Source organism: Anoplopoma fimbria, chromosome 19 (assembly GCF_027596085.1).
Source record: "Anoplopoma fimbria isolate UVic2021 breed Golden Eagle Sablefish chromosome 19, Afim_UVic_2022, whole genome shotgun sequence".
Classification (NCBI taxonomy): Eukaryota; Metazoa; Chordata; class Actinopteri; order Perciformes; family Anoplopomatidae; genus Anoplopoma; species Anoplopoma fimbria.
Window position 1 is genome coordinate 12,400,557 of NC_072467.1, and position 16,018 is coordinate 12,416,574.

Sequence of the window (16,018 nt, forward strand, 5' to 3'; positions counted from 1 at the left end):
TGGCCATTTCCATGTCGTTATTCTTTATGCTTGTTATTGATCATACTGGGTCGGATTCCGCTCAAAATTAGATATTGGATTAAATCATGCATGTTCACCAGAAACTCCTTGAGCTCGATGCGGCGCCGGTCTCCGGTGGGAGCCAAGACCAACATCACGCTGCCGGAGACCCAGGCTGTATTGCTTGACACGACTCTGGTGCTCAGACACACTACCTCTTTTGTCCACAGGGACCGCCAAATTCAACACAAAATCAAAGTGGCATCTATTAGCTTCAAGTTAAACTCCCAACACTTCCCTGTGAAAAAAAAAAAATTAAACATTTAAGATTTTAGTTAAAGGCACAATGAGTAGGATTTTTTGTTGCTGTAAACACATTTAAAGTAGGCCCCTCCTCCCAGGTTAAACAACAGTTTGGCTGCCTGCTCGGGTATGAAAGCCGATAAAGATTCACTATCGTTATGGATTGAACTTTGTCAGCTTGTCACTATATTTGTCGCCGTGTCAGCCATTTTTATAGCTTACTCTTTAAAGCGCGCTTACGGTCCGGCACATGGTTGCTACGTTTTAGAGGTTGAGACCCTGAAAAGTCCCGAACACAGCAAAATTAAAAAGAAAAGAGAAAATACAGACACCCCACACACTTCTAGTGGGTCATAAGGGATGATAGAGGGATCATTCAATACATTGTTTTGTTTTTTTAAATCCTATTCATTGTGACTTTAAGTAAAAAGTATTATCAGCAAAATGTTAAAAACAAAAGTAAAAGTACTCTTTGAGAGTGTGTTATTATAGATATAATATTGCTGATTCATTATCACATAAGCAGTATTTAAAATGTTACAGCTGGTTTCCACCCCTTAAAATCAAATCAGTTGTTAATGGTGGTGAGACACATGACTCAGTTTTAATCTATCTATTAATCATTCTGTCACTTTTATTTTTACCCTTCTTTTAAAAAAAAAATCTGCAACACTTAGCTGGAGAATTCCAGTAAAAATCAATTTGCCAGTGAAACCGAGTGGTTGACGGCAAAATGTAGCTGTACTTAAGGCTACTGAACAAGATAACTCTTACAGCATTTTATTCTCCAGCTACTAAAACAGCAAACAGATGCACAATCAACAAAGGTTTCATATAAAAATTATTTTATTCAATTATCTTTTCATTAACCTAATATTCACCGTACTTTGATATTTCATAAAAAAGTTAGAGTGCAGCATTTTCTTTTTTAACAATCAAAATATATAATTATTCACACACTTGCATCCAACTATACAGTAACATCAAGAAACCCTCCTCCCTCCCCATTTATTGTGGCCCCTCAATCAACCTCAAAGAGCATTTAAGTCCCGCCCACACCCGAGGGGAATTCTATCTGCTAGCAAACAACAGAATAATGCCTTAAAGCTGGTGTGTGGTGGGATGCTCTACCAACAGGGTAAAGAACCTGGAACTAAGTTTTGACAAAATGAAAAAACGAATACAGGCAATAAGACGCGAGACATCAGAAGGAAGAATGGGAACGCTGTGGGATCGTACAGCTCAAACGAGCATTTGGCTAAATGTTTTAGCTTAACTATATTTCTGCAAGTTACACTATATCATTTTGACAGTTTTTAACTTGTTATAGTAGAATGTCAGAAAGCAATGCAGTATTATGTGTTTAAGTCCCTTAGCTAACTACAGTAACTTACTAACATTAGCTTGCTAACAGCTAACTTGTCCTGTCATCATTATTGCCATAAACTGCACCCCTGGTTGACGTGAGGTGCTAAAATAATCCTTTGACATGCTGAAATCGAACTATTTTAGCTAGCTACAGGCATCTTGGTAGCGTTTCAGCCCTTGGTTGCATGTTGTAGCGGAGCTCTGTCTCTCCATGGTTCTACAGTAGATACCAGCAGGTCTTGGACATATTCCCACTCAGGCCTACATCTCATTCTAGTGGTAACTGGCTTATTGCACCATGTTTGGCACACATAATAATAGCTTTCAAGTTTTAATTTCATATCGGTTCAATGTTCTAGTTGGTTTAATGCTACACTACTGATAGTTGAATATTGCTCCCACCATTAAAATGTAATACATTGTTCAAGAAAAAAAATATTTTTTGAAAGAAATGCATTTTCAACACCCTGCCCACCAGATTAAGCGCCTTATTTTACCCACGAACTGTATGTCAATGATTTCTGAATGCAGGCAGGTCTAATGCTGATACGCACAAATAAGTGTTACAGTAAATTAACTACAATATAAACAAACTTCAGAAATACCTGAGGATTCCAATCAAATCATCTCAGTATGGCAAGAGGCAGACGGAGCTCGTTGTCAGATGCGTCTAAGAACAAATAACCCAAATGAAAGCGACATACCTTTACACTGGAGGAGGAATGGTTTTTTACTGGGTTTAGTCCATAGTGGTTAAGGCCACTAGTTACAAGTTTTGAGGAGCCACTCGATAGTTCAGGGGTCATGTTCACTTTTAAAGTCCATGGTGGCCATAATTCAGCATGGGCTCTTTGAGGAAAAGGAAAGAGGTGGTGATCTGGTCACGACAGTCTCCATGTAAACCCTGGATCAGTGAGGGAGGAGGAACGGTCAGATCTTTCCGAGGACCTGCATCACGGCGGTAGTGGTGCTCTGGCCGAAGATGAAAGCTCCGCAGAGCAGGGTCACCACCCCCCACACTGTGAGGATGACTCTGGAGAGGAGCAGGTACAAGTGACAAAAGGAAATGTAATAACTGAAGCAAATGTTGCAAGCATCTCTCAGATCAGTTGGTAAAAGAAAAAATCATCAACCTTTTATCTATCTCAGGGTTTATAAAGTCTGACACGGTGAGCTTCCCCTCAGACAAAATAAGGACAACTGAGACCCCCAACAGCCCCCTCATTATGGAGTAAGCTAGTTAGCTGTGGGCTAAAACTTTAGCCCTATTTTGCCTAAATTTGTATAGATTTTGACAAATTGGCCCCATTAGAAAAATTGTGAAATTAGCAATAAGCAGTTCCTGTTTACAATGTACCCATGAATATACAGAAACCCACCACTGGATTACTCTAAAACTGAACGAAAATTAAAATAATCTTTTGCTAGGACAATTTGGATATATTTGTATCTCACGGAACAGACAAGCTTCCATTTAATCAAATTATCAATCCACGCTGGCTCTGCAAGACGCGCGTCTGACAAGACCAGCTGTGTTCTTTTACGCTTCAAGTCCATTTAGTTTAGTGAAGCGTAGTCTGCATATTTGATTATATGTTTTGAATTGTGTCATACCGTTTGCTTTGTTTTTTAGAGAGGTGGAGGCGTTATATTTGTGCATAATCCATGCATCACCATCTTGAGACACTACTACCAGCGCAAAAACGTTATTACAACCGTACATGTTTAAAGTTTCTCTAAGAGAGAACATACCAATTTACAATAACTCAGGCAGCTCAGTTTATACTTCATTATATTCATTCTTTGCCTCTTCTCTCTCTTCTCTGGATTATCATCCAGAAGTGTATTTACAATACATTAACATTTTAATAAATGAGGTTTGTTCTCACCTAGTTTTACAGGAGACTGGCTCCGACTGCATGGCAAACATCAGACAGAGCCCTGTCCAAACACATCACAGGGTTTAGGAGCTGTAGCAGCTCATGTGAGAGAATATGAATCTGTAACCAGAGTGTTACCTGGGAAGATGAAGATGAAAAAGGCGCTGATCCCTCCGATGACACTGATGACCTTGCTGATGTCCGGCACGTACGTGGCGATGAGCAGCGTCACCGTTATCCACAGGACAGTCAGCACGTAGCGGCTGCGGCTCTCAAACTGTGCCGTCGCCACGCCGTCCCGCCGCCGCCTCCAGCTCAGCAAGGGGTCCTGGATCACTGACCTGGTGTGAAGGAGCGTGTGTGTTTTTGATCATAAAGTATGACTTAAGGGTTATTGTGCATCCAAAACATTGTCCTCTGTAGACATTGTAACCGAGAGAGATCATTTAAAAACATCAGAGGTTTCTTTTACGACTATCAACTTTAAGTAAAACTCAACTTTAGGAAACTTTATCTAAACTTTTTTCAGACATTTCCGACTTTTGATCATTCATTTAAAAGATAAAAAAATATTTTTATGAGATTCAGCTGAGGTGATATAAATTCATAAAGACTGTGTTCCTGACCTGCCCAGCAGCAGGATGATGGGATAGATGGTGATGATGGAGATTCCAAACAGCAGCCTGGCAATGAGCATCAGAATGTCATCGCCGGTGTACGACATCAGAATGTCGGCCTTCACGTCCTTTCCAAATGTCAGGTACCCATAAGCCCCTGCAACAGAGAAAGACGGAACCTCAATACCAACATTAGCGTGCCAACATTCTCACTATGACAACGCTAACTTGCAGTTATATATAGATGCATGTTCACCATCTTAGTTTAGTATGCATTTCTAATTAGCTCTAAACACAACGTGCGGCTGATGTTGCACTGCAAATGAGCCGAGAGAAATCGGGTGCATTAGAATCGTGGAAAAGTGGGTTGAGGTTTGGTGGAAGCTTGTCTGACCTGTGAGGGAGTAGATAACCAGACAGAAGATCATGGAGACCACAGAGATGAAGACCCAGTTAGAGAGCCGCTGGTTCTCCATGCTGCTGTAGATGGTGATGGAGGCCTCGTGGCACTGGAACAAACACACAGACAGGGTGATTAAAGAAGATTATCAACTGTTGTGTTTGGTTGGATTTAATCTCCAGAAACTATACAACTATAAATTTGAATGCATAATCTCTAAGCAATGGGACAAGATTTTGGTTTGCAATTAGAAATTCTCCGACCGATCGGCTGCCGACTGAAACGGAGTGGTTTTCTGCTGATCGACCGATAAGTTTAATATTTCAGATTTTTTTCCCCCCACACATTTACACACACGAGTGCCACATGATCGTTTTTACGTTGGCAGACATTGGCACAGAAAATAACATATTCGCCACACACACACAATACGTTGTCGTGAGTGACGAAGACATAAAGTTTACAATCTGTAACAGCCGCAAGTCCAAAATAAGCCCTGTAGGAAAAAAACTTAAAAAGATTTGGAACGATCATGTTAAACACTTATTGTAGTTTATTCACATCATGCTGTTCAGAGCATCACAGCTCCGTTATCAGTAGGACTATGCTAACAGCTAAAATGAACAGAGGCTGCACTGACTTGCATTATGATGAGTTCAATTACTATTCAGTAAAAACTAGTATTGGGCAAAGATAAATTATCATGTGTTCAAATGTGAGGCTTGTAAAATTTAGATTTTGGCCAGAAACTTGAATAAATCCAGTTGTTTGAAGATGTTTTCACAGCAAAATAAAAATACCAGAGAATGAATTATTACTTGATTAACTTCCTTAAATTTGCACTAAGCTGCTTATGAGATAATCATAAAAAAAAAAAATATGCTTTTTAATCAAAGCAAATATTTAATCAAATGACAATCATTCGTTTCCTAATGATTTGAATTGTCTGTTTTCATGCAAAGAAAAACTATAGATGACAATGACAAAGTAATATGATAACACTATTTTTTTTAACAGTGTACCCTAACTTTGGGCTGCTTGAAATTACTTCGGGACAGTCGTAAAAAGGTTATTCTGGAGACTTGCTATCAATTTTAGTTTTCAGAACGGAAATTCTAATCAGCAGGTCATAAAAAAAAAAAATTCTGCATTCACATAAAGTGTAAATTGGCCGCTTGTTTAATAATCCAGTCGTAGAAGTCATCTCTAAACCTCATTCTTGCGTCTAATTGTTGCAAATTGGATCGTAACCATTGACCAGCAAATGAAAGTGAAGTCTTGGCCCGGTTATCCGTTTATCCAGGTATCTTCTTGCTATACCTGAACGTTGCCCCCAGAGGCTAAATTGACCGATAGTTGATGGGTTCCCAGATTTTGTTGGATTAAGCTCCTGGGACTAGATAGCGATCCTCTGACAGATAAAACACACTAGCTGGTGGTCACACAGATTGGGTGCCTCTCTAAAAGCCAACCTCAGGTTTTTCTCATCTGTTTGGAGCTTACGGTCCAGGTTGAGGATCCAGAAGTCTTATTATCTGTGATCTCTCTGCCGGTGTGATGAACTGAGACGAGATAGGGAATTAAATGAAGACCATGGGCTCCGAGCTGCACAATGGGGTGAGTTAAACAATCACAGAGGTCAGGATACACACTCTTGTCCCCACTTGAGCCCAGCTGCCATCGCCTGGTTTTAAACCCTACTTCCCCTTTCCTGCCTCCCCCTCCTCAGGATCTCATCAGCTCTCTTTTCAACCCTTTGCATTGCAATCACTCACCCTGAGGAAGCGTGCCTGTGTGACAGGGCATGCATCAGTCCGTTTGTGCTTTCTTCTTCTTTTATTAGATCCTGCCAGCATCCCTCAGGGGTTACCTTGGCAACTTGGGAAGTCACACATCAGTCTGTCTTGCTTTAGATTGACAGAATGATCGCTTATCGTGAAGGCTAACCCGCTATTAAATATAAAAAGCTCACTCTCAGAGATCCTGCAGAGCACAGAGGCCCCAGCCTGCTGACCTTTACTACACCTCTCCTGAGAAAGTCCAGCTACCCAAGTTGATTGAAAAAAAAACAAAAAAAACACCACTGTATCAATTCAATATCTGCACTTTGTCCAGGTTCTCACAAACACCATGAAAAATCCAATACAATGGTGAATGGAATTATGTTTGCGGTGCTCACAGCACAACAGTACATAAAAAAAAGGAAGGAATCGACAGCAGTGTGTCCTTCCAGAAATCGGATTCCCTTTTATTCTAGAATAATCCAAGGACTTCGCTGTCAACACGTCTCATATAATATAGTCATGAGAAACTTTCTCCAAATAATGACTCAATATCTTGAAATAATGAGTTACTATTGCAAAATGATGAAAAACTTGTAAGTTTTACCATTTTACAATACCAAGTCACATCAGTGAGGTACTAAGTAAAAAAAGTTTCTAATTTTACGGTTAAGTCGTTGTTTTTTGATACTTTTTGTTTAAGATGTTAGTATGGCCAATATTATACAGTCGGGAAAGGGGGAAACTTGCAGCAAATGGCCACGGGTCAATTTAGAACCCAGGCCACTGCAGTAAGAACTGACCTTTTGCACATGGGGAAGCTGCTCTATGATCCATTTTGAGAAAGCAAATCATTATTTTACCATAACAAGTCATTATTTTGAATAACTTGGTCATTACTTCCAAAAGGTTTGTCAATATACTGACTCACAGGATCTTTTTTCCCCCCCTCTTATTATTTCTCTTTTACTGGTGTAAATCCATAGATCCACTCATGTCTGTAGGGTAAATATGAAGCCACTGCCAGCATGCAATTTGCTTGGCTTAGCATCAAGACCAGAATCGGGTGAAGCAGCTAGACTGCTTCAATTCAAAAGGAAACAAAATCTGCCTACCAGCACTTCTAAAGCGCATCAATTACCAGTTTATTTCTATTTTGTTTACACGTTGGGGTTTCCTGTGATTTCTTGAACATTAGTATATTCCTGGAATCTTGCCTTTGAGGAAGGATTGTTGAATATGATGCAACATGATGTTTTTCTGAACAATTTTGTTTTTCTTCTCTATGACAGCAGATCTTTCACTCCTTCAAATGTTGTTAGAGACAACTTAAAAAATCTTTGCCTTCAGATGTGGTTGTTGTACAAACTAGTTAGTATCTTATCAAGCATACCCAGGCCCTAAAATAATTTACAATGGTGCATTATCCAACAAGTCAGCTCCCATAGACTCCCCCACAATACTGCCCATGCAGCACAGAAGCTTTGTTTTTCTGCTGTAATGTGAATAATAATAATTACACCTTTATTAGTCCCACAATGGGGAAATTCAGTTCTCTGCATTTGACCCATCCCGGAGGAGCAGTGGGCTGCAATGAAGCGCCCGGGGAGGGTTTACGTGTTTCGCTCAAGGACACCTCGGCATGTTGCCTGTAGAGGGGTTCGAACCACCGACCTTGTGGTTGCGGGTCAAGCTCTCTACCTCATGTGCCACAGCCGCTCGAATGAACCATAAAGGGGATGTTGTTTCTGAAGTGATGTAGCTGTTTAAATTCTTAAAAAGGCAATTTCTTGTGTTGATCACCAGAAATTAAATTCCATTTTGCACCATTGTTTTGAGGTGTGGGCAGATTAAAGACCTGGACAATTGAAGTCAAATGGTTATGGAGACTTTATGCTTCATTACTTGCTGGGTTATCACTTTAATGTAGTCACATGCAGGCATTTGCAATTTTGCAGCCATAACTTAAGCACGCACTCATGCATAAACCTTTACAAACACAGCTACACACTCAATGGCCTCTAGCTTAACCACAGCATGCTGTTACATACACATGTTAACCAGGGCTATAAGGGTTTTACACGATACATTTTTAATTTGTTGAACTCACCTGGAAACCAAAGCAGATGGTCGGTATGACACTGAACATGGAGGACCAGGAGCTGATCCTACACACAGACAGGAGGACACACGACAGTCATATTTTCTGATTTTCACAAATGCCAGGAGATGAAGAAGAAACAAGCTATTATTAGGGCTCCATTCATAATGCTGTGGCATTTAGAGAAACTTCACCATAGACTGCACCAGTCAATCACAGGGGCATGCGGCTGACAAGAGCAGCCGCTGTAAGTCAGTGAGCCAGACTGAGAGTGTTAACAGAGTCACAGGGGCTCAAGGAGACGAGCGAGCAGAACAGTTTCATCTACTTTGGTCTGTCCTAGTGGCCTGGATTTAAAGCAGATTTATGGATAAGTCATATTTCCTGGAAGCAACCTCATTATATGAACTTGCTGCAGTGATTACATTTATTTATGACAGAGAAAAGAAAACCTTGAATACAAAACTTTACTTTTAAAAAGACAACTATTTTCTTAAAGTATTTGCTATGTGTGCTATTTGCCTCAAAATTCCCAAATCGCACATGAAATAAGGGATAGTAATTTCACATTATTATTATGCCACAACATTAATTATTATGAGTTATCCTCAGAAGTGCTGAAAGGAAAAAGGAGGTGGACAGTCTCAACAAAGCCAGGTATTTGATTTGAGGCCTATATGTTGCGATAGGCTACTGTATTTATTATTTCAATTGTTATTAGACCTACATAGGAGTAAATTAGCTTTTATGGGTTACCACTATAATCTATTTGATGTGATTATTGCACATTTTGTAGCCGTTTTTGTTTCAATAAAAAGGAAAATACTTGAAGTTCGATTTGAGTGAATTAAATAAATACCGCTAACAAGACAACATGTGTTTTTTAAAGCATACAGCTGTGCAAGATAGAAAACGAGTCGGTCAACTACAGCATTGATAGTTCACTCCTGATGGATCCAATTAATTAGACACATCTACTCTCGACACTCATTTTGACTTCACATTTGTCTCCCGACACACTCGCACAAATACATACCCACTGGTGTAGAGAGGCGAGATGTGAACCAGAACAGAAGGCGTGGCGTGGTATTTGATGATGATGGCAATGGCCAGGTAGGTTGCAGCTAGAGTACCAAGACCACTGTGAGAGGACAGAGACACAGAAGACAGGAAATCAAACAAAACAGCCAGACATGTAAGGCAAAGTACAATGGATGAGTGGATGACTGGAAACTGACCGCAGGGGTCCATACCTTCAAGAGGGCCACACTCACACACGCGCACATGACTATGAAAGAGAATAATATACGGAATGAAAGACATTGTGACAACCAACAGTGATGTCACGGTGCACTGACACACCATGGAGTACGCTTCTACGTCACTGCAGCATTATGGGTAGTTTAACTACAGAAGAAGCCGTTTAAGGGAGGCCAAACAACAGCCTGGCCGAGATGGACACCACCAATTCAACATGTGCTGGATCGGTGGAATTTTTTTCTGTACACATGACATCTATTGCACTTCTGTCCATCCAGGGAAAGGGATCCCTTTATTGCTCTAGCTAAAGCTTCTTCCTTTTTTGTCCCCTGTTGAAGGTTTTTTCGGGGGGGGGGGGGGGGCTCCTGGGACAGTGGATGTCGCATGTGTACAGAGTGTAAAGCCCTCTGAGGTAAACTTGTGATTTTGGGCTATACAAAATAAATTGAATTAAACTGAAAAGAAAATGGCATCAATCTTGGCCAGGTCTCTGAATTGTTTGGCCTCCCATAGATTTGTAGTGTTATATAGTGTTGAGCTGTTGAATTATAAGACATTCTGTGTATAAATTAGACATTTTGAAACGTAGATGGCACTGGAGATTAAAAAAAATCTAAATTAAATATATTGGTATTAAATTGAATTTTGTGGGAATCTGGGCATTAGCTTTTGGGTTCCATTGTTATGCATCAAAGTGTTGGTGAAAAGGAAAATTTTGAGCCAATGGTGGAGCTACATGAAAGGCTAAGTGGTCACCAAAGTTATTAGGTAACAACCAGTGGTGACCGTGAACACGACATCTGATGGCACATCTGGCCAGTAGTTGTTGAGCTGTCTGGTTCTCGAACAAAGGGTTAGATATTAAAAAAAGAAAAAAAAAGAAAATGTTTTTTCTACCAAACCAACACTTAACAACTATAGCTAAATTCTTATACAACTAAAAAAAATATATATATATTATCATAAAAAAATACTTAAAATCTAAAATGATTATACAAACAATTGGATGGACTTCCACATGTGACGCGGGACACCTGACCTGATGTATTTCTGAATGCTGATCTCTCGGGGGATGGACAGCGGCAGGATGAGGAGGAGGCAAAGCATCACCAGACCGAAGTGCTGGTCTGTGTAGAAGTGGTGCGGCATCTCCGACGCCGGCATGTCAGTTATCAGCTCGTACAGGGAGCCGCACACTGACGGGAAAAACAGTAATGAAGAAAGTAAAGATATAAGAAGCATATGAAATGCTTAATTATTTCTATTTCAAACCATATCTGTCTCAAATATAAAGAACACAAATGGTCTAATTTTCTGATGATGCAACTGTGATGCAGGACGGGAAGAAAAAGACACCTGATCCAGACTAGAAATCAGTACTTAGTGCCGAAGTCTGCACGCTCCACAGACTCTCCAACTCACACTTCTCCAGCTGGTCGTCCACAATCACTAGAAAGGCCACAGAGATCATGAAGAGGTTGAAGACGAAGCAGATCTCACACAGCTGACCGATGGCCGGCCCGCACACCTCCTTCACCACCGCCTGGTAAGTGCACTGGCCACTGATGGACGAGGAGTAGCCCAGGATGATCAGACCACTGACCAGGAACACGAGGGACACCTGAGGGGAGGAAGGAAGGGCGGAGGTAAGGGGTACAGATGACACATTTAAAAAAAATTAAAAAAGGATCTCTTTTGCCGCAGTCCAAATGAAACACTGGTTTGCCCAAAAAGGGCACTCTATGTTGAATTTATGTGAATGTAGCATCTTGTGAATTTATTTGTGTTTGTAGAAAAATGAGAGGATGCTGGTGAACATTGCTGCAGCCTTTTTTTCCTAAAAAGTTAGAGTATACCAACAGATCAGGCACGTTATCAAACCAATTATTATTATTTATTTATTTTTTTAAAACACAGACACAAATTAAATGATCCTTTTTTTGTGATTGGAATTTTGACCAATTTACATACCGAGCTGGATATTTTGCAGTTGATAAATTCAACTTGTAGGGGCCGTCTTTGGTGGATAAACTATGTAATGGTAACATAATTTCAAAATGACCTCAAATCTAATTTGGAATTAAACATGTACAGGTCCAGCTCACATATAGACAAAAATTCAACGTTTGAGAATTGTCTTTTGTTCAATGAAAAACAGGTTTGGATATCAACACATGATCACATCAACAATACATTCGATACGATTTCAGAAAATCCTAATCCTAAAGTTACACCAACACATCTGCTGGATGCCTGAGTTGATGAATTTGAGGCTGCAAAGCAGTCTGACAAGCCTATCTAGCTTTTGTGAATGAACATGATTGTGAAAAATGTTACAAAAAAAAATAATAATGAGGGAAAGAAGTGTTAGAAATGCCTCCCTGTGGGTATGTAAAGTGGAAAAGCCCTTGTGTACTCACAAATGTTTGCTCTAAAATATTAGAGGCCTGAGTGAGACAAAGGGAAGGGATACGGCTGTGGGGCGGCTGTGGCGTAGTGGAGAGCAAGGTAGTTCTCCAATCAGAGGGTCGGTGGTTCGATACCCGGCTTCGGCAGTCGATGTGTCCTTGGGCAAGACACTTAACCCCAAGTTGCTCCCGAAGGCTTGCCATCGGTGTGGACTGGATGTTGCATGAATGTTAGTTAGAGTCTGATGGTGGCACCTTGCATGGTAGCCTGTCATCAGTGTGTGAATGGGTGAATGATATGTAATATACTACTGATTGTAAGTCGCTTTGGATAAAAGCGTCTGCTAAATGACTGTAATGTAATGTAATGTAATGGATACAGATAGAGGGAGTTACTGAACTCAAATAAGGAGGTGTGGAAAATAAAGTGTTTCACCAGTAACAGTAAGAAAACCAGCTACACAACCTAAACAGAGAAAAAGGAATAAACACTGGAGGGGTGAAGCATCCTTCAGGGTTATAGATCCCTGAAGAACCGCTCTACGGTCAAAGTCACTAACATGGACAAACAAATGACAGCAATTATGCAAATAAGGTCAGTAGAACACCTGAAGGGAAAACACAAGGGAGTGACTATCGAAGAGTGCAGAAGAGCAAGCTCGGACACAAATTAAAAAGTATTCGATCCAATTACGCTCTCAAGTTGCTGCCAAGTGTCCAGTCAGGTCTATAGAACCACTGTGGTGTAATGGGAAGACCTGGCCTGATTGAAAAGTAAAGAGGAAAAGAAAACTTTAGACTCAGGTGACCTCATACAACACCAATTACAATGTACAGGTTTTTTTTGTGGAGATTATAGGTAAAGCTCTTTTGGTTGTACACAATGAGTTAAAGGCCAACATTTAAGGCAGCTATTGATTAAATATATTAAAAGTACTAATCTTTAGACATTGCATAGTGCAGGGCACCATCCCAGATCAAGATGGGATTAATGGAGGGTATCATAGACATTACACTATGACCCTGTTCTCAAATATTTAATTAATACTTTCATCATAGGTTATCTAGAGATTATTTTTTATATTATTCATTCAATTTATAAAAAAGATTAAATGTAATTCTACTGTAAAAAGTTTGATGCATCAAATTCCTAATTTTGTCTTAACGACAGTCAAACTAAACAGGATTCAATTAAAAAAGATACAAAACAGAGCCAGTAAGCATATATTTCATATAATAACCTTAACCCCCTATTAATTAATTTGTGAAAAAATGACCTCATAGTCTGCAGTATGAAAGAGGTTAGTCATGATGACACTGTATATGAAACCAAGGGATCCCTCTGATGCTCTATCTAGCTTTTTAGCTAACTGTTTTGGTTTTAAAGAACAATGATTGTATCGTTTAGTTTAGTTTAACTGCTTTTATTCAATGCCCTGAAAACAATTGGAGCAAAAAAAAAAAAAAATCAAACAGCAGACTTATGTTAATAACTAGCGTTTGTGAGGACCATAACAGAACTGAAGGTTGGTTGAATATTAGACTTTTTGTCGGGTGGCCCAAAAAGCAACATTTAATTGATGCTAATGTTGCTACGTGTATTTAGGTAACTTAGAGTTAGCCACGCTATCAATTTTATGAGCCTGTGAGGCTCAGCATCCTTCAGCCTGTTTTTATATTTTTCTGCCCCTAGTGGCCAAAAATAAATACATGCAGTTTTAAAATAAATATTCATAATATCATTAAATTATGTTTAGTAAGATTTGGTTGACAAAACTCTTTTTGTTTCAGGACGAGATGATTCACTCATTATATCATGTTCAGCTGTGGAATTGGAGGAGATGACAAGGAGGCCATAGGGTGGCAAATCAATAAGCCTTCAATCCTGAAAAAAACCAAACTGAATTTTAGCATGACATTAAACCTGACACAACATAGAGGACAATGTATATATAAAAAAAAAAAAATAAAAATAAATAAATCACACTTGGGATGTATTTGGTCCAAAGTCTGCAGGACGAAAAAATCTCTAGAGCAGAGCAGCAAAGTAGCATATGCATTGAATTTAACACTTTTTAAATCATCAAATTAATGGTGGAGCCAGGACACCAGCAGGATAAAAGGAATGATTTAAATATTTCTATTAAACTCTTGGACAGTGGTTTGATCCTAGAGTTTCAATAAATAAAATTTAAAAAAACTTATACAAGAGGAATGTCTGGTTTGCTTCTCAGATTGAGTTTTTCCATTCCTCTCAGGACAATTAAGAGTGTGCAGGTTTTACACACGACTAAGACCGATAGAATATTTAAGTTTCTGGGTCATAGTGATTGCCAACTTGGGTGAGAAGTTTATACGCAATGAGTTCTGTCTTCGGCTGAGGACTATGCTTAATACAAAATAAATATCCCAGAATCAATTATCAATATTGCACTGTTGTGTGAGCGACAAAGAAAAAGTTATACTGATAGAGATTAGGTGAATCTAAAAAGGTGCTGAGGTCAAGTCTAACATGGCCTCGCCGCTCAGGTGGAAGACATGACAATCTACTTAATTGATCTCTGTGGATTTCAGCACACCGTCCAATAAAAGATAAATATTAAAGAAAAGTTACTTTTCTTTTTTCTTTAAATAAATCCCCCTTAAAAGACGTTTGGCTTCTTCAACTTTTGAGATCTCTGCCACAAATCTAGCATTGCAGAGACATCTCATATACCACCAGTAGAAATATAATCTTTTAATCTTATCTGTGTGTTTCAAAATGCCCACCAGCTCCACGGTGACTGCGCTGCGGATGCCGCCTGCTCTCTCGAAGGCCCAGGGAAAGTTGAGGAGGCCGGCACCCAGCGCGGATTTCAGCATGATGAAGATGGCCCCGATGGAGCCGAGCCGAGGCCCGGCGGCCACGTCCAGCCGGGGCTTGGTCGAGGCTGAGGCCAGCAGGCTGATGCTCTCTCTGGCTAACTCCTCCATGCTTCAACCGGCGGGGAACTCACGCTGGGACACACTGACGCACATGCGCGCTCACAAGGCTGCATACATACACATGCACACGGGCCGCCGGTCTGCTCACAACCACTCAAACACTCCGCGGCCACAGCGCTGCGCTCTGTGAGCCGGGCCCGCTCACTGAGCAAGGTGAGCCGGATAGAGGGCGGAGGGAGGGGAGGGCCCCGATGGAGGGCTGCTGCTGCCTTCAGGTGCAGCTCGGACCAGATGGAGAACCATAGGGGAATTTTACATGACATTTTAATACAAAAATGTGAATGACAATAAAAGTGTCACAGTAAGTTGCAGTGGAGTGCAGTACCATAATGAAGCAGTCTCTATAAATCTTCTATTATTGTTTATTTATTGTTATTGTTAAATTATCATAAATGTAAGGTAACTTTGCGTGTCTTCAGAAAATGTACAATGGTGATATTTCCATCTAAAAGGGACTCACTTGTTCACAAACTAGTCATGATCAAACCATGATCATTTTTATATTATTTTGCATATTTTGTCAGCCCACTCATCATTTATTTATCATTTTTATTCATTTGAAAGGGGACATGTACAATATGGTTTACATAAACATTTCTATTTGATGTGTTCAAGCATAGTTAGCTTCAAGCTTTAATCTCTTTCAAGTAACTCTTAAGACGTAACAGCACTGAACAAACTGGACAGCACACATAATGCAAAATATACACAATAATCATCACACACACAATGTAAGCTTGAAGTCTATTGTGAAATCAAACTGCAAATAAAACTGTAGTCTAGCCTACTTTTGCTTAACTAAACACATTTCTCATCACCCGCCAGCATACTGGTTCTGAGAAATCTTGAAAATAGTTTCAAGGCTGTGGATTTTTTGCTAAAATCCTCAAACTATTCACACACTGTGTGGGCGGG

At 39.9% G+C, this 16,018-nt stretch overlaps 1 protein-coding gene across 1 annotated transcript; it reads right to left on the reverse strand.

The window, feature by feature from the left end:
• Positions 1-1,186: 1,186 nt before the first annotated feature.
• On the reverse strand, positions 1,187-15,316 carry slc38a8a (solute carrier family 38 member 8a). The gene is made up of 10 exons (XM_054620223.1): positions 14,888-15,316; positions 11,133-11,331; positions 10,750-10,906; positions 9,487-9,591; positions 8,460-8,517; positions 4,563-4,677; positions 4,178-4,325; positions 3,690-3,892; positions 3,561-3,612; positions 1,187-2,704 (listed from the first exon to the last, which is right to left on the reverse strand). Exons 1-10 carry the CDS (start codon positions 15,089-15,091, stop codon positions 2,602-2,604), a joined length of 1,344 nt encoding a protein of 447 aa, XP_054476198.1. The 5' UTR covers positions 15,092-15,316; the 3' UTR covers positions 1,187-2,601.
• Positions 15,317-16,018: the final 702 nt, after the last annotated feature.